The sequence below is a fragment of the Heteronotia binoei genome, chromosome 8 (genome assembly GCF_032191835.1).
Source record: "Heteronotia binoei isolate CCM8104 ecotype False Entrance Well chromosome 8, APGP_CSIRO_Hbin_v1, whole genome shotgun sequence".
NCBI lineage: Eukaryota > Metazoa > Chordata > Lepidosauria > Squamata > Gekkonidae > Heteronotia > Heteronotia binoei.
This window is the reverse complement of record NC_083230.1, coordinates 25,342,911-25,362,578: the sequence shown is the minus strand read 5'-3', so window position 1 is coordinate 25,362,578 and position 19,668 is coordinate 25,342,911. Positions and strand designations below refer to the sequence as shown.

At 44.5% G+C, this 19,668-nt stretch overlaps 1 protein-coding gene across 1 annotated transcript in view; it reads right to left on the bottom strand.

The window, feature by feature from the left end:
• IQUB (IQ motif and ubiquitin domain containing) overlaps positions 1-19,668 on the bottom strand; it is a 56,702-nt gene that overhangs the window by 24,889 nt on the left and 12,145 nt on the right. Inside the window, 2 exon segments of the mRNA XM_060244820.1 lie at positions 13,433-13,643; positions 19,084-19,239. Of these exon segments, the coding sequence (XP_060100803.1) occupies positions 13,433-13,643; positions 19,084-19,239 (367 nt within the window).

Genomic DNA, 19,668 nt, shown 5'->3' with positions numbered 1-19,668 from the left:
GATAGGAGGGGATACACATGGGGCAGCAAAAATGTTAGAGAAGTAATCAACCCATGTTTGCTCAGAGATATTTGGGTCAGTAGCAGAATTGTTTTTTAGATTACCTGAAATGATTCTCCAGAAGGCCTTATTATCGTTAGATTTTATCGAGTGGTAAAGTTGGTCCCATTTATTCTGAAAGAAAGCTTTCTTTTTGGATGTAGTAAGCTCCAGGTAGGCTGTCTTGTAAGCAATGTAGGCCTTAATTTTTGATTGGTCTTTGGAGTGACAAGCCTCTTTAAAATGAGCTCTCAGTTCTTGTTTCCAAGCTAAACAATCTGTATCGAACCAGCTGGAGAAACTAGACCTAGACAAGATCACCGGTTTAGCTTTGGCACTACAATAATCAATTAATAATGAAAATCCTGAAAGGATTGAATCATCTGAATTGGAATTTATGATTGAATCCCTTAATCTGCATAGCGCTTCAGAGCCAAAGAGGGAAGAAAACTCCCTTTCTAGGGCCGGGGACCACTTGATTTTTTTTAGAACATTCTCAGGGGCCTTCATGGATTGGGAAGGTGATACCATATTAACCTCCAGATCCAATCGTAGGGATAGAGTTAGGGGCAGGTGGTCACTTTCTGTGCGCGGATCGATGTAAAAGTTATCGATAGATGACAGAAGGTTGGGTGAGCCCACACAAAAATCCTAGCCTTGTGGTCTCCTGTCCTTCCCCTCATATAATACACAAAATATTTTGCCACAAGATAGTCTAAACTAGGGATGGGCACAAAATGCAAAAACACTGGTTCATTTTGTTTTGTGGTTCGTTGGTTGGTTTGCCCTATTTGATAATTCGGTTCTTTTTTTAGAAAAAAAATTCTGAACAAATTCTGGTTTGTTGGTTTATTTGGTTCAGGAGGGCTAGAAAGTGCTGGCATGCCGCGAACATGCCCAGCGTTATGATGTCACCCAGAAGCGTTGCTATCGTGCTGGGCATGTTTACTGGAGTGACATGCCTGGTACGAGAGCACCGCTTCTGGGTAATGTCATCACACTGGGTACACTGCGGCACATGAGGAGGATCATCCACAAATAACAACGCAGACAAACCGCTTTGTTTTGCAAGTCATGCAAACCGACTCGGAATGAATTGGCTATTTTAGGCACAAATCGTAATTCATGCTTCAATTTGTGCCCATCTCTAGTCCAAACTATTAGACAGTGCCAGACCAGTGGACTCTACTGTGTCTGTATGCAGTCTCTGACATGCCTGAAGCAAGATTCATGGTGCCATAATTATTTATACCCAGGGCTTGAATTCAGCAGGAGCTCACAGGGGCACAGCTCCTGAACCTCCAGCCAGGATCTGCATGCAGTGGGGAGTTCTCTCCCTGCTGCACACAGATCCTGGGGTGCAACTTGGTTCCCTTGGCACACAGATCCTGGGGCATATGCAAATGAGATATGCTACTGAGCTCCTGCATCTTTTTTCTACAAAATGACCCCTGTTTATACCTTATTTTTCTTTCCACTGGGGACTCAAAGCAGCTCACAACAGTGCACTCCCCCCCTCCATTTTATCATTGCAACAACCATCCTGTAAGGTAGATCAGGCTGAGAGAGAGTGACTGCCCAAAGTCGTCTAGTAAGCTTCCACGGCAGAGTGAGGGATTTGAGTCCAAGTCTCCCAGAGCCAAGTTTGACACTCTAGTCACTATACGCCATTGCTTCTCTTCCTTTGAAAGTTTCTGAAAGCAGCTGGGTGTCTGCTCATGTGGCTCCAAATGGGTAGGCTATCAATTTTTTAACACTGGACTGAAAGTCTACAAATAAGTAGAGGATAACCATCCCTGGCTATGCATTTCTGTGGACAGTGTACCAGGTGAACTGGACAGCCGTAGATACTTGTAATAGCTACTGCTGTAATTGCAGAAAGTGGGGAAAGTACCAAAGAGATCATGGAAACAGCTGGTCTCCTAGATCACACTTTATATTTGTTCACTCAAAAATGTTGCTTTGGATAACCAGGATTCCATATAGAGCAAAAGATATTTTAAGAACTAGCCCTTAACGTGAAATTTAATTAATCCCATTAAATATTGCATCAGTAAAGCTGCTATTTATTAAATGTTTTTCACATATAATTACCTAAAATACCCTAAGCACTTGAACAGCAATTTATGGACATTATCTTGCACAAAATAAGACTAGTTAGTCACATTTGCAATTAAAATCTGTATGTGTAAAAAATTACTTTATGTAGCATCCCAAATCCACATTAGTACTAAAGCCTTGACCATAATTTAAATGTTAAATTTAAATGAGAATGCAAAATTGGCAAAAGGAACATTGGCAAAAGGAGACAAACACTTTGAGCTAAACCGTAAGTTATCCAATTAGGCTTGCAAGCCAAGGTTAATAATCTCTTTAGGAGTAGAAAATGTAATTATTTTCTATGTGAAACTACCACAGTGGGAGACAGGGTTGCTGGTACATAATTCTAATAGTTCCTGAAGTAGGAATACAAGTCTCATATCCTGGAGTCAGAAATGTTATGATCCTCACATCAAGCTAAACTATCCAAGTGTCAAAGGAATTCTTAGAGAATTTAATCTATTGACAGACAGATTTGCTCATACCCACAGAGAACAAGCTCTTTTAAACCATTTTAAACCATTTCAAATCTGAAGTCTTCTTTTTGGAACCTGGACCTTGGTATATACTTGACTAGAAACAGCTCCAAATTAGCTCTACCTAAGTCTCCCTCTGCTAATTCCCCCATAAAAAGAGAAGCCCCCAGTATTTCTGATAACAAAAACCTGTTTCCATCATGGTTAGTCACACAAAAACATTTTTGCAATAATGCAGGACAGCTGCACAGATCAACTCTGCTCCATTCTCTTTTTCCATATCTCAATACAATGAAGGAGGCTGCTTCATCTCACCCATTGCTTTCCAACAGCTTTAGAGGATGTGTTAGATCAGTGTTTCCCAAAGTGGGTGATATTGCCCCCTGGGGGGTGCTGGAATGATCCAGGGGGGCGGTAGTAACCTTGGGTGCAATTGGGGGCGGTGAATAAAAATAAGGGGGCGGTGGAAGCATAAAGGGAGAAGAGGAGAGTGGGAGGTGTCAAAGCATCACATTTCTGGAAGGGGTCCAGGATTTCTAATTTAGAGAAAAATTCCAATTTATAAAAATAGAGGGTTTCTTTCTGTCTGCTACTTAGTGTGAATTCACCCAATTAGACTAGTAATGAGGACCAGAACTCTTTCCAATTAAAATCTAAGAAGGATGCAGTTTATTTACAAGACAGAATAAAAAAAAAAACAGATGTACAGACAAACAAGAAACACAAAAACAAAAAACATTACTAGTCTATCCTAGTCAATACTTGCTACAGCTAGTAGCTTCTCAAGGTTGCTTGCAGTTTCTCTCTCAGCAATACAGTTTAAGTCAGGACCGTGGAAGCACTGAGTCAATTGCACAAACTTCTCTGAAGAATTCCAACCTGTAGCTTTCTCCTCACAAGGTTTTCTGCAGAGCGTCAAGCTTTTTACAGTCCTCTGGTTACCAATAGTGTACCCTCTAAACTCACGCTAACTCACAGATTTTTAGCTCACAGATTTTAATCTTAGCTCAGGAAGGATGGCCCCAGAGCAAGCTAACATGCAGTGGCTCACAACTTTAATACCAGTAGCTCACAAAGTAGAATTTTTGCTCACAAGACTCTGCAGCTTAGCGGGAACATTGGCTACCAGGCGGTTACTTCTGTTGATTTCAGCCAACTGAAATGCCCCAGACACAGAGTGTCTTCTGTAGGACCAGTGCGTGGGAGTAGGTGGAGCAGGCGACCACCTAGGGTGCCACCCTGCCAGGGGGTAATGCTGGGCACCTCCCTATTCTCCCTTCCCATGTGGCACAATTGAACCAGCCAGCAGGCAAGCCGAGAGCCCTGAATGGCGCTGCTGTGCCACTGCTTTTCTTTGAAGGCAAACATTGCCTGCGCTTGTCGGAGGCTTCCACGGAAGCCTCCCAAGAATGCTCCGTTTTACAGCTACCTGCTGCTTTTGGGTTGGAAGAAGCTTGGTGGTGGCGCCTTCCCATTGTGCTAGTTGGAGCTAAAGTTTTCCAAGGGGGCGCTGAGTATTTTTTTTTTCTAAAAAGGGGGCGTTAGTCTAAATAAGTTGGGGAACCTCTGTGTTAGATTGTCAAGAGCTCAATATTTATCACCCTCAACTCTTCCTAAGTTGTGACAAAACTCTAAAATTCAGATGAAACTCTACCACTGTTTAAGTCATTTGTTAGGAAGGCCAAAAATAACATAAATGAGACCTTGTCAGGCCAGGCCATGAGTGTCATAAAACGTAATGCAGATTGCAGAAATATAAACTTTATAGAGCGCAAACACACACAGCTAAAGACTTCACTTAAAATAAAACATGCTTAAAACATTAACATGCTTGCAATATTTTATTTAACAGTCTCTGATAACTGACACCTCTTGCTCTGAATTATTGCATCAAAATCAGGAGGCAACGTCTGTGCTGTAGCAATCTTGAGTATGCTGTTCAGGTGTTTATCTGTAATTTGCAAACCTAATTTGATTTATTGACATTCATTACAGAAATCTCATGTCCAATGCTTTGGCCCTAGGACCCAGAGGAAAACATGAAATGGCTGGGCATTGTGAGCTTTTGTACATAAGTTGCTTTGTGTGCTGGTCAAGAACATGTGAAGGCACCATGGCACAGATTGAGGGCTATGTGTTTATCTACAGAACTATAGTCTTCTCCAGAAATATAACAACTGCTATAAGGAAGTGCAAGAATAGAGAGACAGTCATGTACAGTGATCAGAATCAGCCTCCTATCTGAGAAGCCTGGGTTCAAAATCCCAGTCTACAAAGGGAATCTGCTGGACACACACTATCATTCTAATCCTTGGCTTGCTGTTTTTCCTCATCTAACTAGTCCACATTGCTTCCCTACTGAGGAAGACTGGACAACAAGGGCATGAAAACAGTGCAAAAGGGGAAGGGAACCAAGTTGCACCCAGGAGAGCCTTGGTAAAACGAGCTTAACAAAACACACACACACACAGTAGCAAGGCAAAAAGCTCTTACCTTGAATAAAATTGTTTTGATCTCAAAGGTGTTGTATTTTTCCTGTGTGATGCATCTGAACAAAGGAGCCTCCTGCTTATTTCCTCTTCCCCCTCCCTTTTCTCAAGGGAGGAGGAAGGAGGAGCCTCAGCCAGTGGAGGAGTTTGGCTCTGTAGCTCTGCTCTTTGAGTGTGAGGACTGACCAGGTATCAACCAAGCAAACTCTCTCTTATGAAAGCTTAGGTACAGTTTATTAGTTTCAATACAAGTGTTAAACTTTCTAGCCTGGAGGCTGGCTTGCTAGGAATGGAGCTAATGGTTACAGACAGCTATAAAACAGTCAAATCGTGCAGCCAAATGTGGCTCCTCTACCCCTCCTGCCTTTTCACACACCCAGTAGTATGTCATCAGAAGACACTACAGTTCTTTCCCTTCATACCTTCAAGGCTGTTCACATCCCCTGGTCATGGGAGGAAGACACCATTCCCGGTGCCAGAGCCCCATCCTCCTTGACAACTAGATAACTAGGCTACAAAATACCAGATCTAAATGACAAAGCGAATAAGCATCCCTTTCCTCCCCCTTACAGCATTTATTTATTTGGTAGATTTATATTTCACCCTTTCCCATAACGGGCTCATGGCAGATTACAGACATAGTAAAAACTGTTAAAATCCAACAATAAAATAATAATATACAATTAAAGAGAGCCAGTTTGGTGTAGTGGCTAAGTGCATGGACTCTTATCTGGGAGAACCGGGTTTGATTCCCCACTCCTCCACTTGCACCTGCTGAAATGGCCTTGGGGCAGCCATAGCTCTGGCAGAGGTTGTCCTTGAAAGGGCAGCTGCTGTGAGAGCCCTCTCCAGCCCCACCCACCTCACAGGGTGTCTGTTGTGGGGAGGAAGGTAAAGGAGATTGTGAGCCGCTCTGAGACTCTTCGGAGTGGAGGGCGGGATATAAATCCAATATCATCATCATCATCATTAAAACAGCACAGCTCAGTAAATATAACATAGGCGGAGCAGGTACATTTTGCAGATGAAAACATAAATATCGGCCCGAATATAATAGTCCAGATGGTAAATCATTATAGAAGAGGACAATGGATGGTAAAGGCAGTAGAGGAAGGACGCACGTTTGCCTCAACTGAAAGCCTGACGAAATAGCTCTGTCTTGCAGGCCCTACGGAGTGGTAGTAAATCCGGTAGGACCCAGATCTCCATGGGGAGCTGATTCCACCAGGTTGGGGCCGGGGCTGAAAAAGCCCTGCCCCTGGTCGAGGCAAGCCGAATGTTTCTTGGGTCATGAGGGTCGGTCCCAGGCCACGTAAGGCTTTGAATGTCAGTACTAGAACCTTGAAGCAGATCTGGTATTCAAGTGGTAACCAGTGCAATTTGCACAGCATTGGCTGACTGCTTGCCTGTGAAGGTAATTCATTTAACAGCTGTGCTGTCACATTTTGCACCAGTTGGAGTTTCCAGATCAGCCCCAAGGGCAAGCCTGCATAGAGCGAGTTACAGTAATCCAGCCTGAAAGTGACCGTTGCATGGATAACTGTAGCTATGTCCTGGGGAGTCAGATAGAGTGCTAGCTGTTGACCTGTTTGACCTTATCTGGGATAAGGGGAATCAAAGGGAAATTACTTTGGCTTACTCTGAATTTTTTTTAAAAAATAAAAGAATAAATTTTAATGTGCAGAGCCAGGGTTTTATCTTCTTTCAAAAAGACCATGTTTAGGAATTACAATGCTTGGATCGGATTCCATGGTTTAATGACTGGAAGTATATGGCTAAGTATTTAAAAAATACATTTTTGTTCTATATATTCCAGTTCAACACATGGTCTCCCTCTATCCTTTCCCACCTCACTGGCTGCCTTTCTTCATATTAACACTGCTTTTTAAACTTTTGCTTTTTAAACTTTTTATTGTCATCACTAGCAGTGAGTAGATTTTGTCCAGCCTTAGAGCAACACGTTATTTCACTTGGAGAGATCCCCCTTTTCAGTTCTAACTGATACAAATAATAACGAAAGGAGCCTAACAGCACAGTCTGCAATCTTTATTAGTAAAAGGGAGCAAGAATCTAGTAGGGCCTTAATGACTAACAAAATTAGTGGCAGGACATGAGCTTTTGAGTCACTGCTCACTTCAGATACAGCTAGAATGTGAGCTCATCTGTCCTTATATCTTGGAGAGTGAAGTGATTTCCGATGCCAAATAACAATAGCGATCATTGGTAATGAGACAAGAAACCTAGGTCTCAGTTCAGCCCAGGAAAATGCATCAAGCTTTATTATCAGTTGCAGTTCAGCAGTCTCTCCTTCTGTGAAATCCTTTTGTAAGAGAACTGCTACTCTTAGGTCAGCAACTGAATGTCCTGGAAGATTAAAATGTCTCCGCACTGGTTTTTTTTAATGTTGTGGGGTTTTTTTATAGCTGTAGAAATTTGTGGCAGCTTTCGTGAGACACTGCTCACTTCTTCCGACTTATGTTCATCCGTTCTTTGCATCCTCCTGGACCAAACTGAGAGATAGGTTTTCTGTCTCATTACCATTGATGATATCTCCACACCTGCTATTCTTCTGCATATCACGCCTAATCCAATGAAGCCTATTGCCATTTGGCATCTGAAATCATCTTTATAACGTTTCCAGTACCTCGTGTTACTTTTTATGGCACGCATGGTCCAGCCCAACAAAGTGACATGTTGTCCCAGCCCTCGTAACAAATGAGTTCAGCGCCTCTATTCTAGACCATGCCAATCACAGCTTGAAGGTCTCCATATATTTCTGGAAAGTTTAGAAAAGTTTGTTTCCTGCAGATGAGTAGGTTTGAAATGGGCGCACAGGTTATTTATTTTGACAGAATTAATCTCTGAGCACATCAGCCATCTGCAGAGTCTATCGTTTTGCACATAAAAGCACTCTTCGTTTTGTTATAATTGCTAAAAGAAGTTGTTTGTAGCTGAACCAAGTGAGAACGAAGCAGACAGAGAAGGTCTCTGGTTTTTTTATCGGCAGTGCTGGTTTTGTTTTTTTCATTTTGACTGTTTATTTTTTATTTTTCTAGTCTGATTAACTATGAATGGCTGTCTAAGAATAGTACACCGTTTGGAAGGCTTAAGCGGTTCGACTCCAGTCAACAGGACACAGCAAAAACAATGCACTTCTTAAAGTCCCAGAAGGGGGCAGCGGTTTCAAACAACAAGCCTATGCCTATAGGAAACAAATTTTCAAAGCAGGCTTTTTGGAGTCAATTTCTTTTCCAGCCTAATTGCAACCAGTCCAGTCATAACTCTGTATTTAAACCGTGCAGCACAGTAGCTAAGAGACTGAGAGATCAATCCCAAAGCAGGTCAACACAGACTCTTACTGGCTTACTCCAGGGAAAGCGTTCTTAGTATTGCACCAAAAACTGGAATAGTCACTGCCTGAATTCTTCCTTTGCCATTAACTCAACAAATCACCTTAGGGTAGGGTTGCCAAGTCCAATTCAAGAAATATCTGGGGACTTTGGGGGTGGAGCCAGGAGACTTTGGGGGTGGAGCCAGGAGACATTGGGGGTGGAGCCAAGATCAAGGCTGTGACAAGCATAACTGAACTCCAAAGGGAGTTCTGGCCATCACATTTAAAGGGACGGCACACCTTTTCAATTCCTTCCTTCCATAGGAAATAATGAAGGATAGGGGCACCTTCTTTTGGGGCTCACAGAATTGGACCCCCTGGTCCAATCTTTTTTAAACTTGGAAGGTATTTTGGGGAGAGGCACTAGATGCTGTACTGAAAATTTGGTGCCCCTACCTCAAAAAACAGCCCCCCAGAGCCCCAGATACCCACAGATCAATTCTCCATGATTTTCTATGGGAATAAATCTCCATAGGGAATAACAGAGTTCCCAGCAGACATTTCCCTCCCCTCCCCCCGCTTTCTGATGACCCTGAAGCGGGGGGAGGGCCTCCAAACCAGAGGATCCCCTGCCCCTACCTGGGGATTGGCAACCCTACCTTAGGGCAGGAAGAGCTGCATCAGTGGTTAGTTCTTGTCACCCTTTCTTACACACCCAGGGAAATGCTGATTGCCACTTTGGGGTCAGTCAGCAATTTAGGTCAGTTTGGCAAGGGATCCTGAGGTCCTTGCCATCTTCTGGGCATGGAGCAGGGGTCATGGGGACGGAGGTGTGAAGGGGAGGGGAGGTATTTGAAGTTCCTGCATGGTGTAGGGGGTTGGACTAGATTACCCTGGAAGTTCCTTCCAATTCTATTATTTCAATCGTCAGTGCCCCCCTTCCATTGACTACAATACAGATAATATTGGCCTGTCTTACTGGGTTGTTTTTAATAGTTACAGCAAGATGGTGTCAGTGAAATGTTTTGAATATTCCAAAACCCAAGTGCTATTGTTCTTTAAACAGTTCAGTCATACTTAGAAGCCTGCAACCAACAAAGTACACAGGGCAATTCAGAAGCCCCCACTTCCTGGTTTTTGGCCCCATTAAGGTTGCCAGATCTCAACACAAGAAGCAGGCACACATCTGTCAGAATACTTTGTCAGACTCTGCATCAAGCCCTGTGGCTCCCTTCTCCTTCCTGACAACAATGCACAGGGGCTGATTCCATGTGTAGTTTTCTCCTTATATTGCTTTCCATCCCCCATCTCCTCATCTGAAAGGCTGAAGTTGCTTCAGAAAGCTTTCTCTATTAATTCTTGTCTTTTTTCAGGGCTCTGTCTCTGCCACCCTTCTCCTCAAATTTCACTGTCTACCTACCCAGATTCTTTTCTCTCTGTACACAGACCATTCAATACTCTTTGTTGGTTTCCTTTCTTCTGCATTTCCTCCTTCTAAGGTTGCCAACCGCCAGGTAGGGCCTGGAGGTCTCCCACTTTTACAACTGATCTCCAGACTACAGAGAACAGTTGCCCGGAGAAAATGGCTCCTTTGAAGACTGGAATCTATGGTATTGTGCCATGCTGACAATTCCTCCTCTTCCCAAACCCTGCTCTCCAGTCTAGACCCTGAGAATCTCTAGGGATTTCCCAAGGTTACTTCCTATGTCTTGACAGCTGCGATCTGTTCCCAGTTCTCAGCAACAGTCCTTTATGAGTTTTTTAATATATAATTGTTGTTTTATTTGCACTTTATGCCAACTTGAGTTTCATAAAGTAGAAAGGTGGCTAATAAAATGTTTTATATCTAAAATAGAATAAATCTCCATCCAGTTGCTTTTCCTTTCCTCGGAGAACCAGGCCTGTAAACTACTTTGTACCCTAGCCAGCTGAACATCTTCAGCCTTCACACCAGCTCCGCCAGTCAGTGTCAGACGCGTTGTCGCCAATATGATTTAACCGAACAGTCTTTCAGTGAATTGAAAGACATTTCTAAATTACAGTCCTGGTCCTGATCATTTCCATCCTGATAAACAGAAGACAGACCATTAAATTTAAAGGACTGTGTGGAGAAACACAATTTTGGGCCTATGTTTGTCTGGAAGTGGCTAGAGGTGTCTCTCAAAATCTAGGCAAAGCTTTGGCCTAGTCTGGAAGCAGCACTTCTGAGGAGGCCTCCTAGAGAGACAGGAAGTCTTTGAGGCTGGTCTCCCAGAAGGCTGCAGGAGGGAAAACCAGTCTCTGGGGGGGGGGGGGGGGGGACTGGGATTTATATTATAGATTTTGGGAGGGGAAAGCAATTTGATTTGAGTCTTGGTGACTGGTGAGTCGGTTCTAGATGGTATGGTCAGGGCCAGTTATATATTAGGGAAAGAAGGAGCGTTTATCCCTACTTTCATTTATTACTTCTGTTCACCTTGTATTTAAAAATGCCTGTAAATAGTTGCATGTTTTAAATAAAAGTTTCATTTGTTTAAAAGGCAGACCCTCTGTACCACCAAGGTTCCCCAACCGCCTTAGATCACACTGCTGTTAGAGGGGAGCGCAGGGAAGACATACAGTTGGCAAGAGTGCTAATCCTCCAGGGGTCTCCCAAAGAAGGACTGGGGTCTCTGTGTTAACCAGGTGCTGGGTTGGCAGAGGACCTTGAGGCCACAGAACTGGCAAGAAGGGGGCTTGGGAGTCCTGTTCCTCTCGGTCAGGAACCCCTAAACTGAACAGGTGGTGGAAGCATGCCCTAGCAGCGGGAAGAAGATAGCTCCCTTCAGGAGTTGGCAACTCAAAAGGGAGTTGACGGGACTGGGTCTGAAGGCAGAATTGGGCCGGTTCCATCACAGACCGTTTGTTATAAAATACTGACACTTACAAGTTAATTATTTAGTATTGTTTACTGTCATTCCTGTTTTCATATAACCACTTATTCTTCACTGAAAACACTTTGGACATCTTTAAGCAGACAAGATGGCCGTTTTAAAAATCATTAGTGTTATTGCAGACTTCAGTAACAAAATCCTACACTTGAATTCAGTATAAATACCCTTCACAGATCTCTAGAGGACAAAAATCTCATCTGATCGCTGTTAGAGCAATTCCGCTTGTGCAGATCTTTGACACTGCAACAATGTGAAAAGTAGTTCTAATCACAGGTTTAAAAAAAACCCTGATTCCTAGAATCGCTAAGCTCTCTTAGGATAAAAATGATTGCTAGTCACTATACGGGGAAGCAACCAGCCAGCAAGAAATTTAAAAAAGAAGCAAGTGGCAGGCTGGAGCTCCAGTACAGGCAGATGAGGCAGCAGCCTGCATACTCCAAAGCCCTTGTCCCCTGTGCCAAAGACAGCATGTAACTCACTGCTTTGCTTCCAGCAGAGTCAGCTCCCTGAACAACAAAAGAGGACAATCCCAAAAGCATCTGCAACATCCCAAGGACTGTGCACAGGCTCAGTGCACATACCATGACGGCCAGCAAGTAAACCATGGTTTGGATACCATGAGAGAAACAAAGCTCACAGAACAGAGCTCCCCCCTCCTTCCGCTGCAGTTCATGGAACACTCCTGAAAGTGGGTCCCAGCCAGGGGACTGCAAAAATAGCCTGCGTGGGGATGATGACTTCATCAAGAGAAGGCAAGCTGACCAAACTCCACCTCCCAACAACAAAAGGGCATTCAATATACAATAAAATCAGCATTGCAGTTTTAAAATCTAATCTTTCAGGTTAAAAGGCCCAACAATCGACTACTGTGTCAGATGGCACCCAACAATCTATCACAGGTTGGCAGCAGCTGGGAGGCAGGCAGCACAGAACATTTTGTGGCCTCCCTGTAAGTGAAGGTAGGCTAGCTGGTCTCTCTAGCTGTCACTGTCCTCAGCCATATGCCTGGCGGAACATCTTGGTCTTACAGAGCCAGTTTGGTGTAGTGGTTAAGTGTGCGGACTCTTATCTGGGAGAACTGGGTTTGATTCCCCACTCCTCCACTTGCACCTGCTGGCATGGCCTTGGGTCAGCCAGAGCTCCGGCAGAGGTTGTCCTTGAAAGGGCAGCTGCTGTGAGAGCCCTCTCCAGCCCCACCCACCTCACAGGGTGTTTGTTGTGGGGGAGGAAGGTAAAGGAGATTGTGAGCCGCTCTGAGACTCTTCGGAGTGGAGGGCGGGATATAAATCCAATATCTTCTTCTTCTTCTTCTTACAGGCCTTGCAGGACTGAACCAAATTAGCATTTGTATGAAGGTGGGATGAGGAAAGTCTGGAAAGCGATCGAACCCAATTTCTCCCCTTCCTGCCTGTTTTCTGCCCAGAGAGGAAAAAAACTTTTAAAACTTAAGAGTGGAGGTTTTTCTAATTTCAAACCTCCAAAGAATAAATGCATTTCTTCACACAAGGAAACATGTAATTTGCTACTTTTGATGCCATGGTAAAACATGGTTTTAGGGAGCTGGGAAAACATGGTTTTAGGGAGCTGGGTTTTAGGGAGCTGACTCCCCGCTTGTACTTGGAAATGATAACAATCCAGTATTCTACCACCTATTCTGTATAACATGAGGGTTGGTGGAAGAAACAGAAGCAAAAGTTAGCAATCTGAAAGTACTTGCTGCAGAACAGTTCCAGAGCACCAATGCCAATCATTCTAACTTCCCCTTGAGTTCAATTCATTAAGGTTATTTCTGTTAAAATGTAAAATACAGCAGTAACGTCAGACATTTATTTCAAGTAAACACAGAAGCTGCGTCTATACAGCACTTGGTTATAACCAATAGCTACGGCTCTGAGAACCCATGTGGACATCTGAGTTTTACTGATGTTTGAGATACCTCAGAGCTTGATTAATGTTTCAAGACAGTACCTGTGATTCGGTATTAAACAACCCTGGAAACATACATTCCTAATGATGTAAAGAATCTATACAAAACTCTTCTCGATTCAGAGTTTTTATTTATATGTGCCTCTTCAAGAAACTTACATTCCAAAGCATGATAGAGTAGCTCAAAATCATCCTTTGTTTTAGGATGCATCCTTCGATCATACTCTCTTCGTAGTCTCTCCGCCTTCTCTTGCTCTTTTCTTTTTTCCTCCTGTTCTTCCCACTCCAATCTCAACCGTTTTTCTTCTTTTAGTCTTGCTACTATATTGATAGCATTCCACCGTCGGAAGTAGGTTTGTATTACAATGACCTGCAAATAGGAAGGGAAGAAAAGAGAGAAAATGAGGGAGAAAAATATTCAATGTGCAAAAAAGTGAACCATTCTTATTGGCATTTGTGAGAAAGAAATGGAAAGTTGCTTAAAATGCCTGCAAATTAAAACTTGAGTTCTGCATTCCAATGCAATGGTACTGTATACTCTGGTTAAAAGAAAAACTGCACAGGTAAAGGAGAAACTTCGCTGGTAGTACATTTATTGATTTATTATTTATTTTATTTATTTCAGTAGATTTATATTCTGCCCTTTCCCATAGCTGGTTCAGGGAGGATTACAGGCATAATAAATACCAAGTCCTATGAAGAAAGGTTGCAAGAGCTGGGCATGTTTAACCTGGAGAAGAGGTGGCTGAGAGGTGATATGATCACCATCTTCAAGTACTTGAAGGGCTGTCATATAAAGGATGGTGTGCAAAGTAATGCACACTGGGGCCAAGAATCCCAGCTATAAATACAAGTTGTGAACTGGCAGAGACCGACCAGGAGAGAGATCTTGGGGTCGTGGTAGAAAACTCACTGAAAATGTCAAGACAGTGTGCGTTTGCAATAAAAAAGGCCAACGCCATGCTGGGAATTATTAGGAAGGGAATTGAAAACAAATCAGCCAGTATCATAATGCCCCTGTATAAATCGATGGTGCGGTCTCATTTGGAGTACTCTGTGCAGTTCTGGTCGCCGCACCTCAAAAATGATATTATAGCATTGGAGAAAGTCCAGAAAAGGGCAACTAGAATGATTAAAGGGCTGGAACACTTTCCCTATGAAGAAAGGTTGAAACGCTTGGGGCTCTTTAGCTTGGAGAAACATCGACTGCGGGGTGACATGATAGAGGTTTACAAGATAATGCATGGGATAGAGAAAGTAGAGAAAGAAGTACTTTTTTCCCTTTCTCACAATACAAGAACTCGTGGGCATTCGATGAAATTGCTGAGCAGACAGGTTAAAACGGATAAAAGGAAGTACTTCTTCACCCAAAGGGTGATTAACATGTGGAATTCACTGCCACAGGAGGTGGTGGCGGCCACAAGCATAGCCACCTTCAAGAGGGGGTTAGATAAAAATATGGAGCAGAGGTCCATCAGTGGCTATTAGCCACAGTGTGTATATGTGTATGTGTGTGTGTGTATGTGTGTGTGTGTGTGTATGTGTATATATATATTTGGCCACTGTGTGACACAGTGTTGGACTGGATGGGCCATTGGCCTGATCTAACATGGCTTCTCTTATGTTCTTAAATACTTTCTGATATAGCCCTCCCAGGCAACACAACATTCTACAAAAGTAATAGACACAAAAAGGGATGCAATTTTAGTTAGCCTCTTCATGGTGCACCCTGGATACCGCTAAAGAGTTAGAACCTTTGGCTGCCAGACAATTGTAGGATCTCCTGGTTATGCTACACACATGGAAACAATCAACCAATCACACAGTCCTTCTCAGAACTACTTGACAAGGGTGCAAGAGACTGCATCCAAATCTGCGATATATTAAGGGTGTAAACAAGTCTAATGCCAATATTTGTTACAAATCTTACTGGCCAATAAAACAGTTTTAGCTCTTGTTAAAGAAAATCATTGTTAAAAATCAAGCCCTCCACAGAGCAAAAAATGTGAGATACGATGTTGGGGGGTGGGAGACGGACTGTCCCAGACTTCTTACAACAGGCCTTGAGGAGAGGTGGTAGTGATCAGTAAGCCACCAAGAGAACCTTTCAGCAGAGAACTGCTGCGATCAGTGGCCGTCTGGTGGGGTTCTTGCCTGACGGGGCCGGTGGTAGGCAGGGGAGAGCAGAATCAACCTATGGCACGCCAGAGACAGAGTGTGAGCCCACATCCAACCAATGAAAATCCTCAAATTTGCCACCATGGTAGGGCTTTGATTATCTACAGAATGCAACACATGTAGTAACAGACCTTCAGTTATTCCAAATGTGCTGAGAGGTGCTTTAGAGGTGCTGATCCTCTAAAGTACAAAAAAATGTTTTAAAAAGTTTTCTCCAGAGAAAGGCACTGAATTATATCAAGAGCAGGAAGGCACCAGGCTTTGACTGCATCCATACTGAGTTCCTTATCAACAGCATCATGTTCACTAAGAAGTGGCTTGCAAAGTTTCTCACTGATATCATGAGAACAGGAAGATTCATAAGGGGATTGAAGAAAGCAAAGAGTTGCTAATCTGAAACCTGGAAAACCAAAATATCTGGCAGAAAGTTACAGACCTATTTCACTTCTAAGATCCTGTTATAAACTCCTCAACAGACTAATCTTGAACAGAATCAGTGACAAATGTAATGACTATATCCCTATAGAGCGAGCAGGATTTAGACACCGTCACAGTTGTGAAGACAAGCTTCTAAGCTGAACAATTTTCATTGAAGCAGGGTATCAAAGCGTCTTAAGACATCAGTTTTCGTCGATCTGATCTGACTTACGACACAGAAGGATGGCCTGCTGCACAAGTTTTCCCAAGTTTCTCCCTGCAGAACATTATTTTGACTCCTAAATAACACGCTGACAATAGAACTTTCCAAGTAATTCTGGGTCAGTCAATCAGCAAGCAGAAGAAACCGAATAACGGCCTACTACCCCAGGGCTCGGTCCTCGCTCCAGTTCTTGCCAATCTATACAGCTCTGATGTTCCTGCGACGACATCCGGGAAGGCTGCTTATGCCGAAGACAAGACAATTGCAGTAAGGCACAAACCAACTGAAAGGACTGAGGAAATACTAACTAATGACCTCATAATTTTGGTTGATTACCACCATAAATGGCACCTTATTCCAAGTCAATAAATATCAATGTCACACCTTTATTGGCCTTACCGAAAGAAATATACAGAAACCTGTCCGCCAGGCAACAAGCAAGCCAATATACCAGTTCAAAGCATAAAAGGCTAAAATAAGGTTAAGAATCATAATGACCCCTGCTTAAAATAATATTTGACAATTTCCGCCACGAATTTGGCAACAGCTCTTTTGATATCAATTATTTTGTCATTTAGTAGGAAACAGCAATCAATACTGTCTTCTCAACTATAAGACGGTAAGGAAAGACGGGAGATGCACAGAGAGGGCACTTAGCGCTACAGAGTGCTACAGCCAAGGAGGAGCAAAGTTCATACTCTGTGGCTGACCTCTCCCATTTCAGAACCCTAGCAGGTACTTGACCTTCAAGGGCTCAACCCACAGGGATACCCATACACTGACAGGTAAGCAGGGGCAAGCATCCCAAATCTGCCCCCCCTTTCCCCTCGCTTGAGTCTAGGCACCATGACAGCATCTCCTGCGCTGGAGCCCAGCTTTGAGCTCAAGCATGGGGCTGCATAAACCATGGCCATACGGTGTCACGGCCACTGACATGCCATGGGAAAACATCCCTGGAGTTTCCATGCAATGGCCTGTCATTTGCCTGGCTCCCACCCTCAGCAGGGCACGGGGCATGTCTGTGGGTGCGTGGAGGGCCTGGCAGCTGCTCCGCTGCTTGTGGTGCCCCAGCTCAGCAAGTGTCCTGTTTAAGTAATTCCCTTGCCAAATGACAGCCTTGAGCTACAGTTGCTTCAGCTGATGGATTTCAAGCAATCCGAGAGCGCTTCAACGCAGGACAGGTGAGTGTGAGTCGGCTGGTTCCATCATGCACCTGAAGGGGGGGGGGGTTGTGGTGAGCTCCGCCCCCTCAATAGGGCTGCATATGCAGACCCTTTCGGGACAAGACATCCATGACTGAGGTCGACGTGGCACTTGTGGCACTTCAACAGTTGGAGTGTGCCCCTACCACACTATTCAGGGAACTGTTCTGGCCCTCCTCTTGAAGTAGAGCTCTGCACTCAGCAAGCCCTTCCAGGTTCCACCTGTGATGCTATCCCACTTGGGATCATGCTGTGGCAGGGCTCCTCAATCCCCAGAGCGGAAGTGGGCAGAGTTGTCAACCCTCGCCATGGATTCCAGTGCAATAACGTCTAGGTTATGCCCCAACTTTGTCTCTGCTGCTTGGTTTCTGCTACACGGCAGGAGCTCCACACCCCTCCCTGCCCCACTCCCTCCCCACCACATCTGCCACTCCCCCTGTGGGCTTTCTGAGGGGATTTCTAAGAGGGAAAGCTCACTCACCCCACAGGCTTCTGTATGAATTGGGGAAGGGCCAGAGGGTGGTCTGGGTGAATTAGTCAGCTTATAACACCGAGAGGCTGGATCTGGAAGCCCCAGCATCCATTTCCCACTTGTAACATGGAAGCTAAATGGGTGGCCTTGGGCGAGATGCACAACCTCAGCCTGGCCAACCTCATGGGGCCATTGTGAGCATGGGATAGAGAAGAGGGAAGTGATGCAATCTACTGGGTGGGGAGGAGAGTGGAGGTCACTAATGAAACAAGTGAATGGATGAGGGATTGCTGTAAGTCGGTTATGACTTCATGGAGCTTAATTATTATTGAACATGAACATATGAAGCTGCTTTATACTGAATCAGACCTTCGGTCCATCAAAGTCAGTATTGTCTTCTCAGACTGGCAGCGGCTCTCCAGGGTCTCAAGCTGAGGTTTTTCACACCTATTTGCCTGGACCCTTTTTTGGAGATGCCAGGGATTGAACCTCACAATGGCCCCATGAGGTTGGTCAGGCTGAGGTTGTGCATCTGGCCCAAGACCACCCATCTAGCTTCCATGTTACAAGTGGGAAATGGGTGCTGGGGCTTCCAGATCCAGCCTCTCGGTGTTATAAGCTGACTAATTCACCCAGACCACCCTCTGGCCCTTCCCCACTTCATACAGAAGCCTGTGGGGTGAGTGAGCTCTCCCTCTTAGAAATCCCTCAGAAAGGGGTTCTCTGGCACCCAGGGGGAAAGGCATTTGTGCAAGTAGTACTGGGGGAGGGGGGCTACTGGGTCATGGGGGTTCCCTGTGTCAGCGGTAGGGGGAGCCACTTCAGCAGGAAGGCTCAAAGTATTTGGAGGAGGGGCTTGCCCATGGAACATGCCGGCATGCAAGGAAAACAAATGATGGTGACCATGTGCTATCATCAGCAGAAATGTCTGTCAAGGGGCAGGGTGGGAGAGGAGAATGGGGCTCTCCCAAGGTGCCCTTCCCCGTCCCCAACGGTCATGCAATGGCATCTGCCCCCAGGTCTAGCCACTCCTGTTGACACAAAGTGCCCCTCCCGTCATGCTGTCCCCACCTCAGCAGTACATTGTGAGGCCATGCTGCGACAGAATTGCCACGGAGATGGCCTTGCAAGCCACTAGCTACACTTTCCCCCCTCCGCTGAAGCGTGACTTGGCCCTTACAGAGCCGACTAGCGGCACCTAGGCTGCACAGCAGCTGGCCGCTGCAGGGTAGGTGCGGCTCAGGATTGCTCTGCCCAACGATTGCTTTCGATCAATATGATGATTTAATGATGATCATTCAGCAGCTTGAACACTTACTGCCTTAAGTCTTCGTGCGTGGTACTCTTCAGCTGTGACATAGCCCTTTGGTTCAATGAGTTTGTCTGTGATGTTTGACACATAAACACCAATTTTAGTCATCTGAGTGGAAGTTGTATTTCTCGTCTGTTGCAGCTTTTTCCTCTCAACCACGGTCTAGGAAAAAAAAAATATTCATTTTTACAGATCATTCTGTAAAAGCTACTATAACAGTGAAATCCTAAGTGGTGCCACACCCTTCAAAGTCCACTGACCCAATTAATAAAGGGCATAACTCTAGCAGCCTGAATAGGTCAGACTAGCCCAAGCCTGTCAGAGTGGAAGCTAAGCAGCGTCAGACAGTATGAGGATGAGAGGTCCTCATGGAAGACCAGCATTGCTATGTAAAGGAAGGCAACGGCAACCCATCTCTGCAAACTCTATGAGGGATTGCTGTAAGTCGGTTATGACTTCATGGAGCTTAATTATTATTGAACATGAACATATGAAGCTGCTTTATACTGGATCAGACCTTTGGTCCATCAAAGTCAGTATTGTCTTCTCAGACTGGCAGCAGCTCTCCAAGGTCTCAAGCTGAGGTTTTTC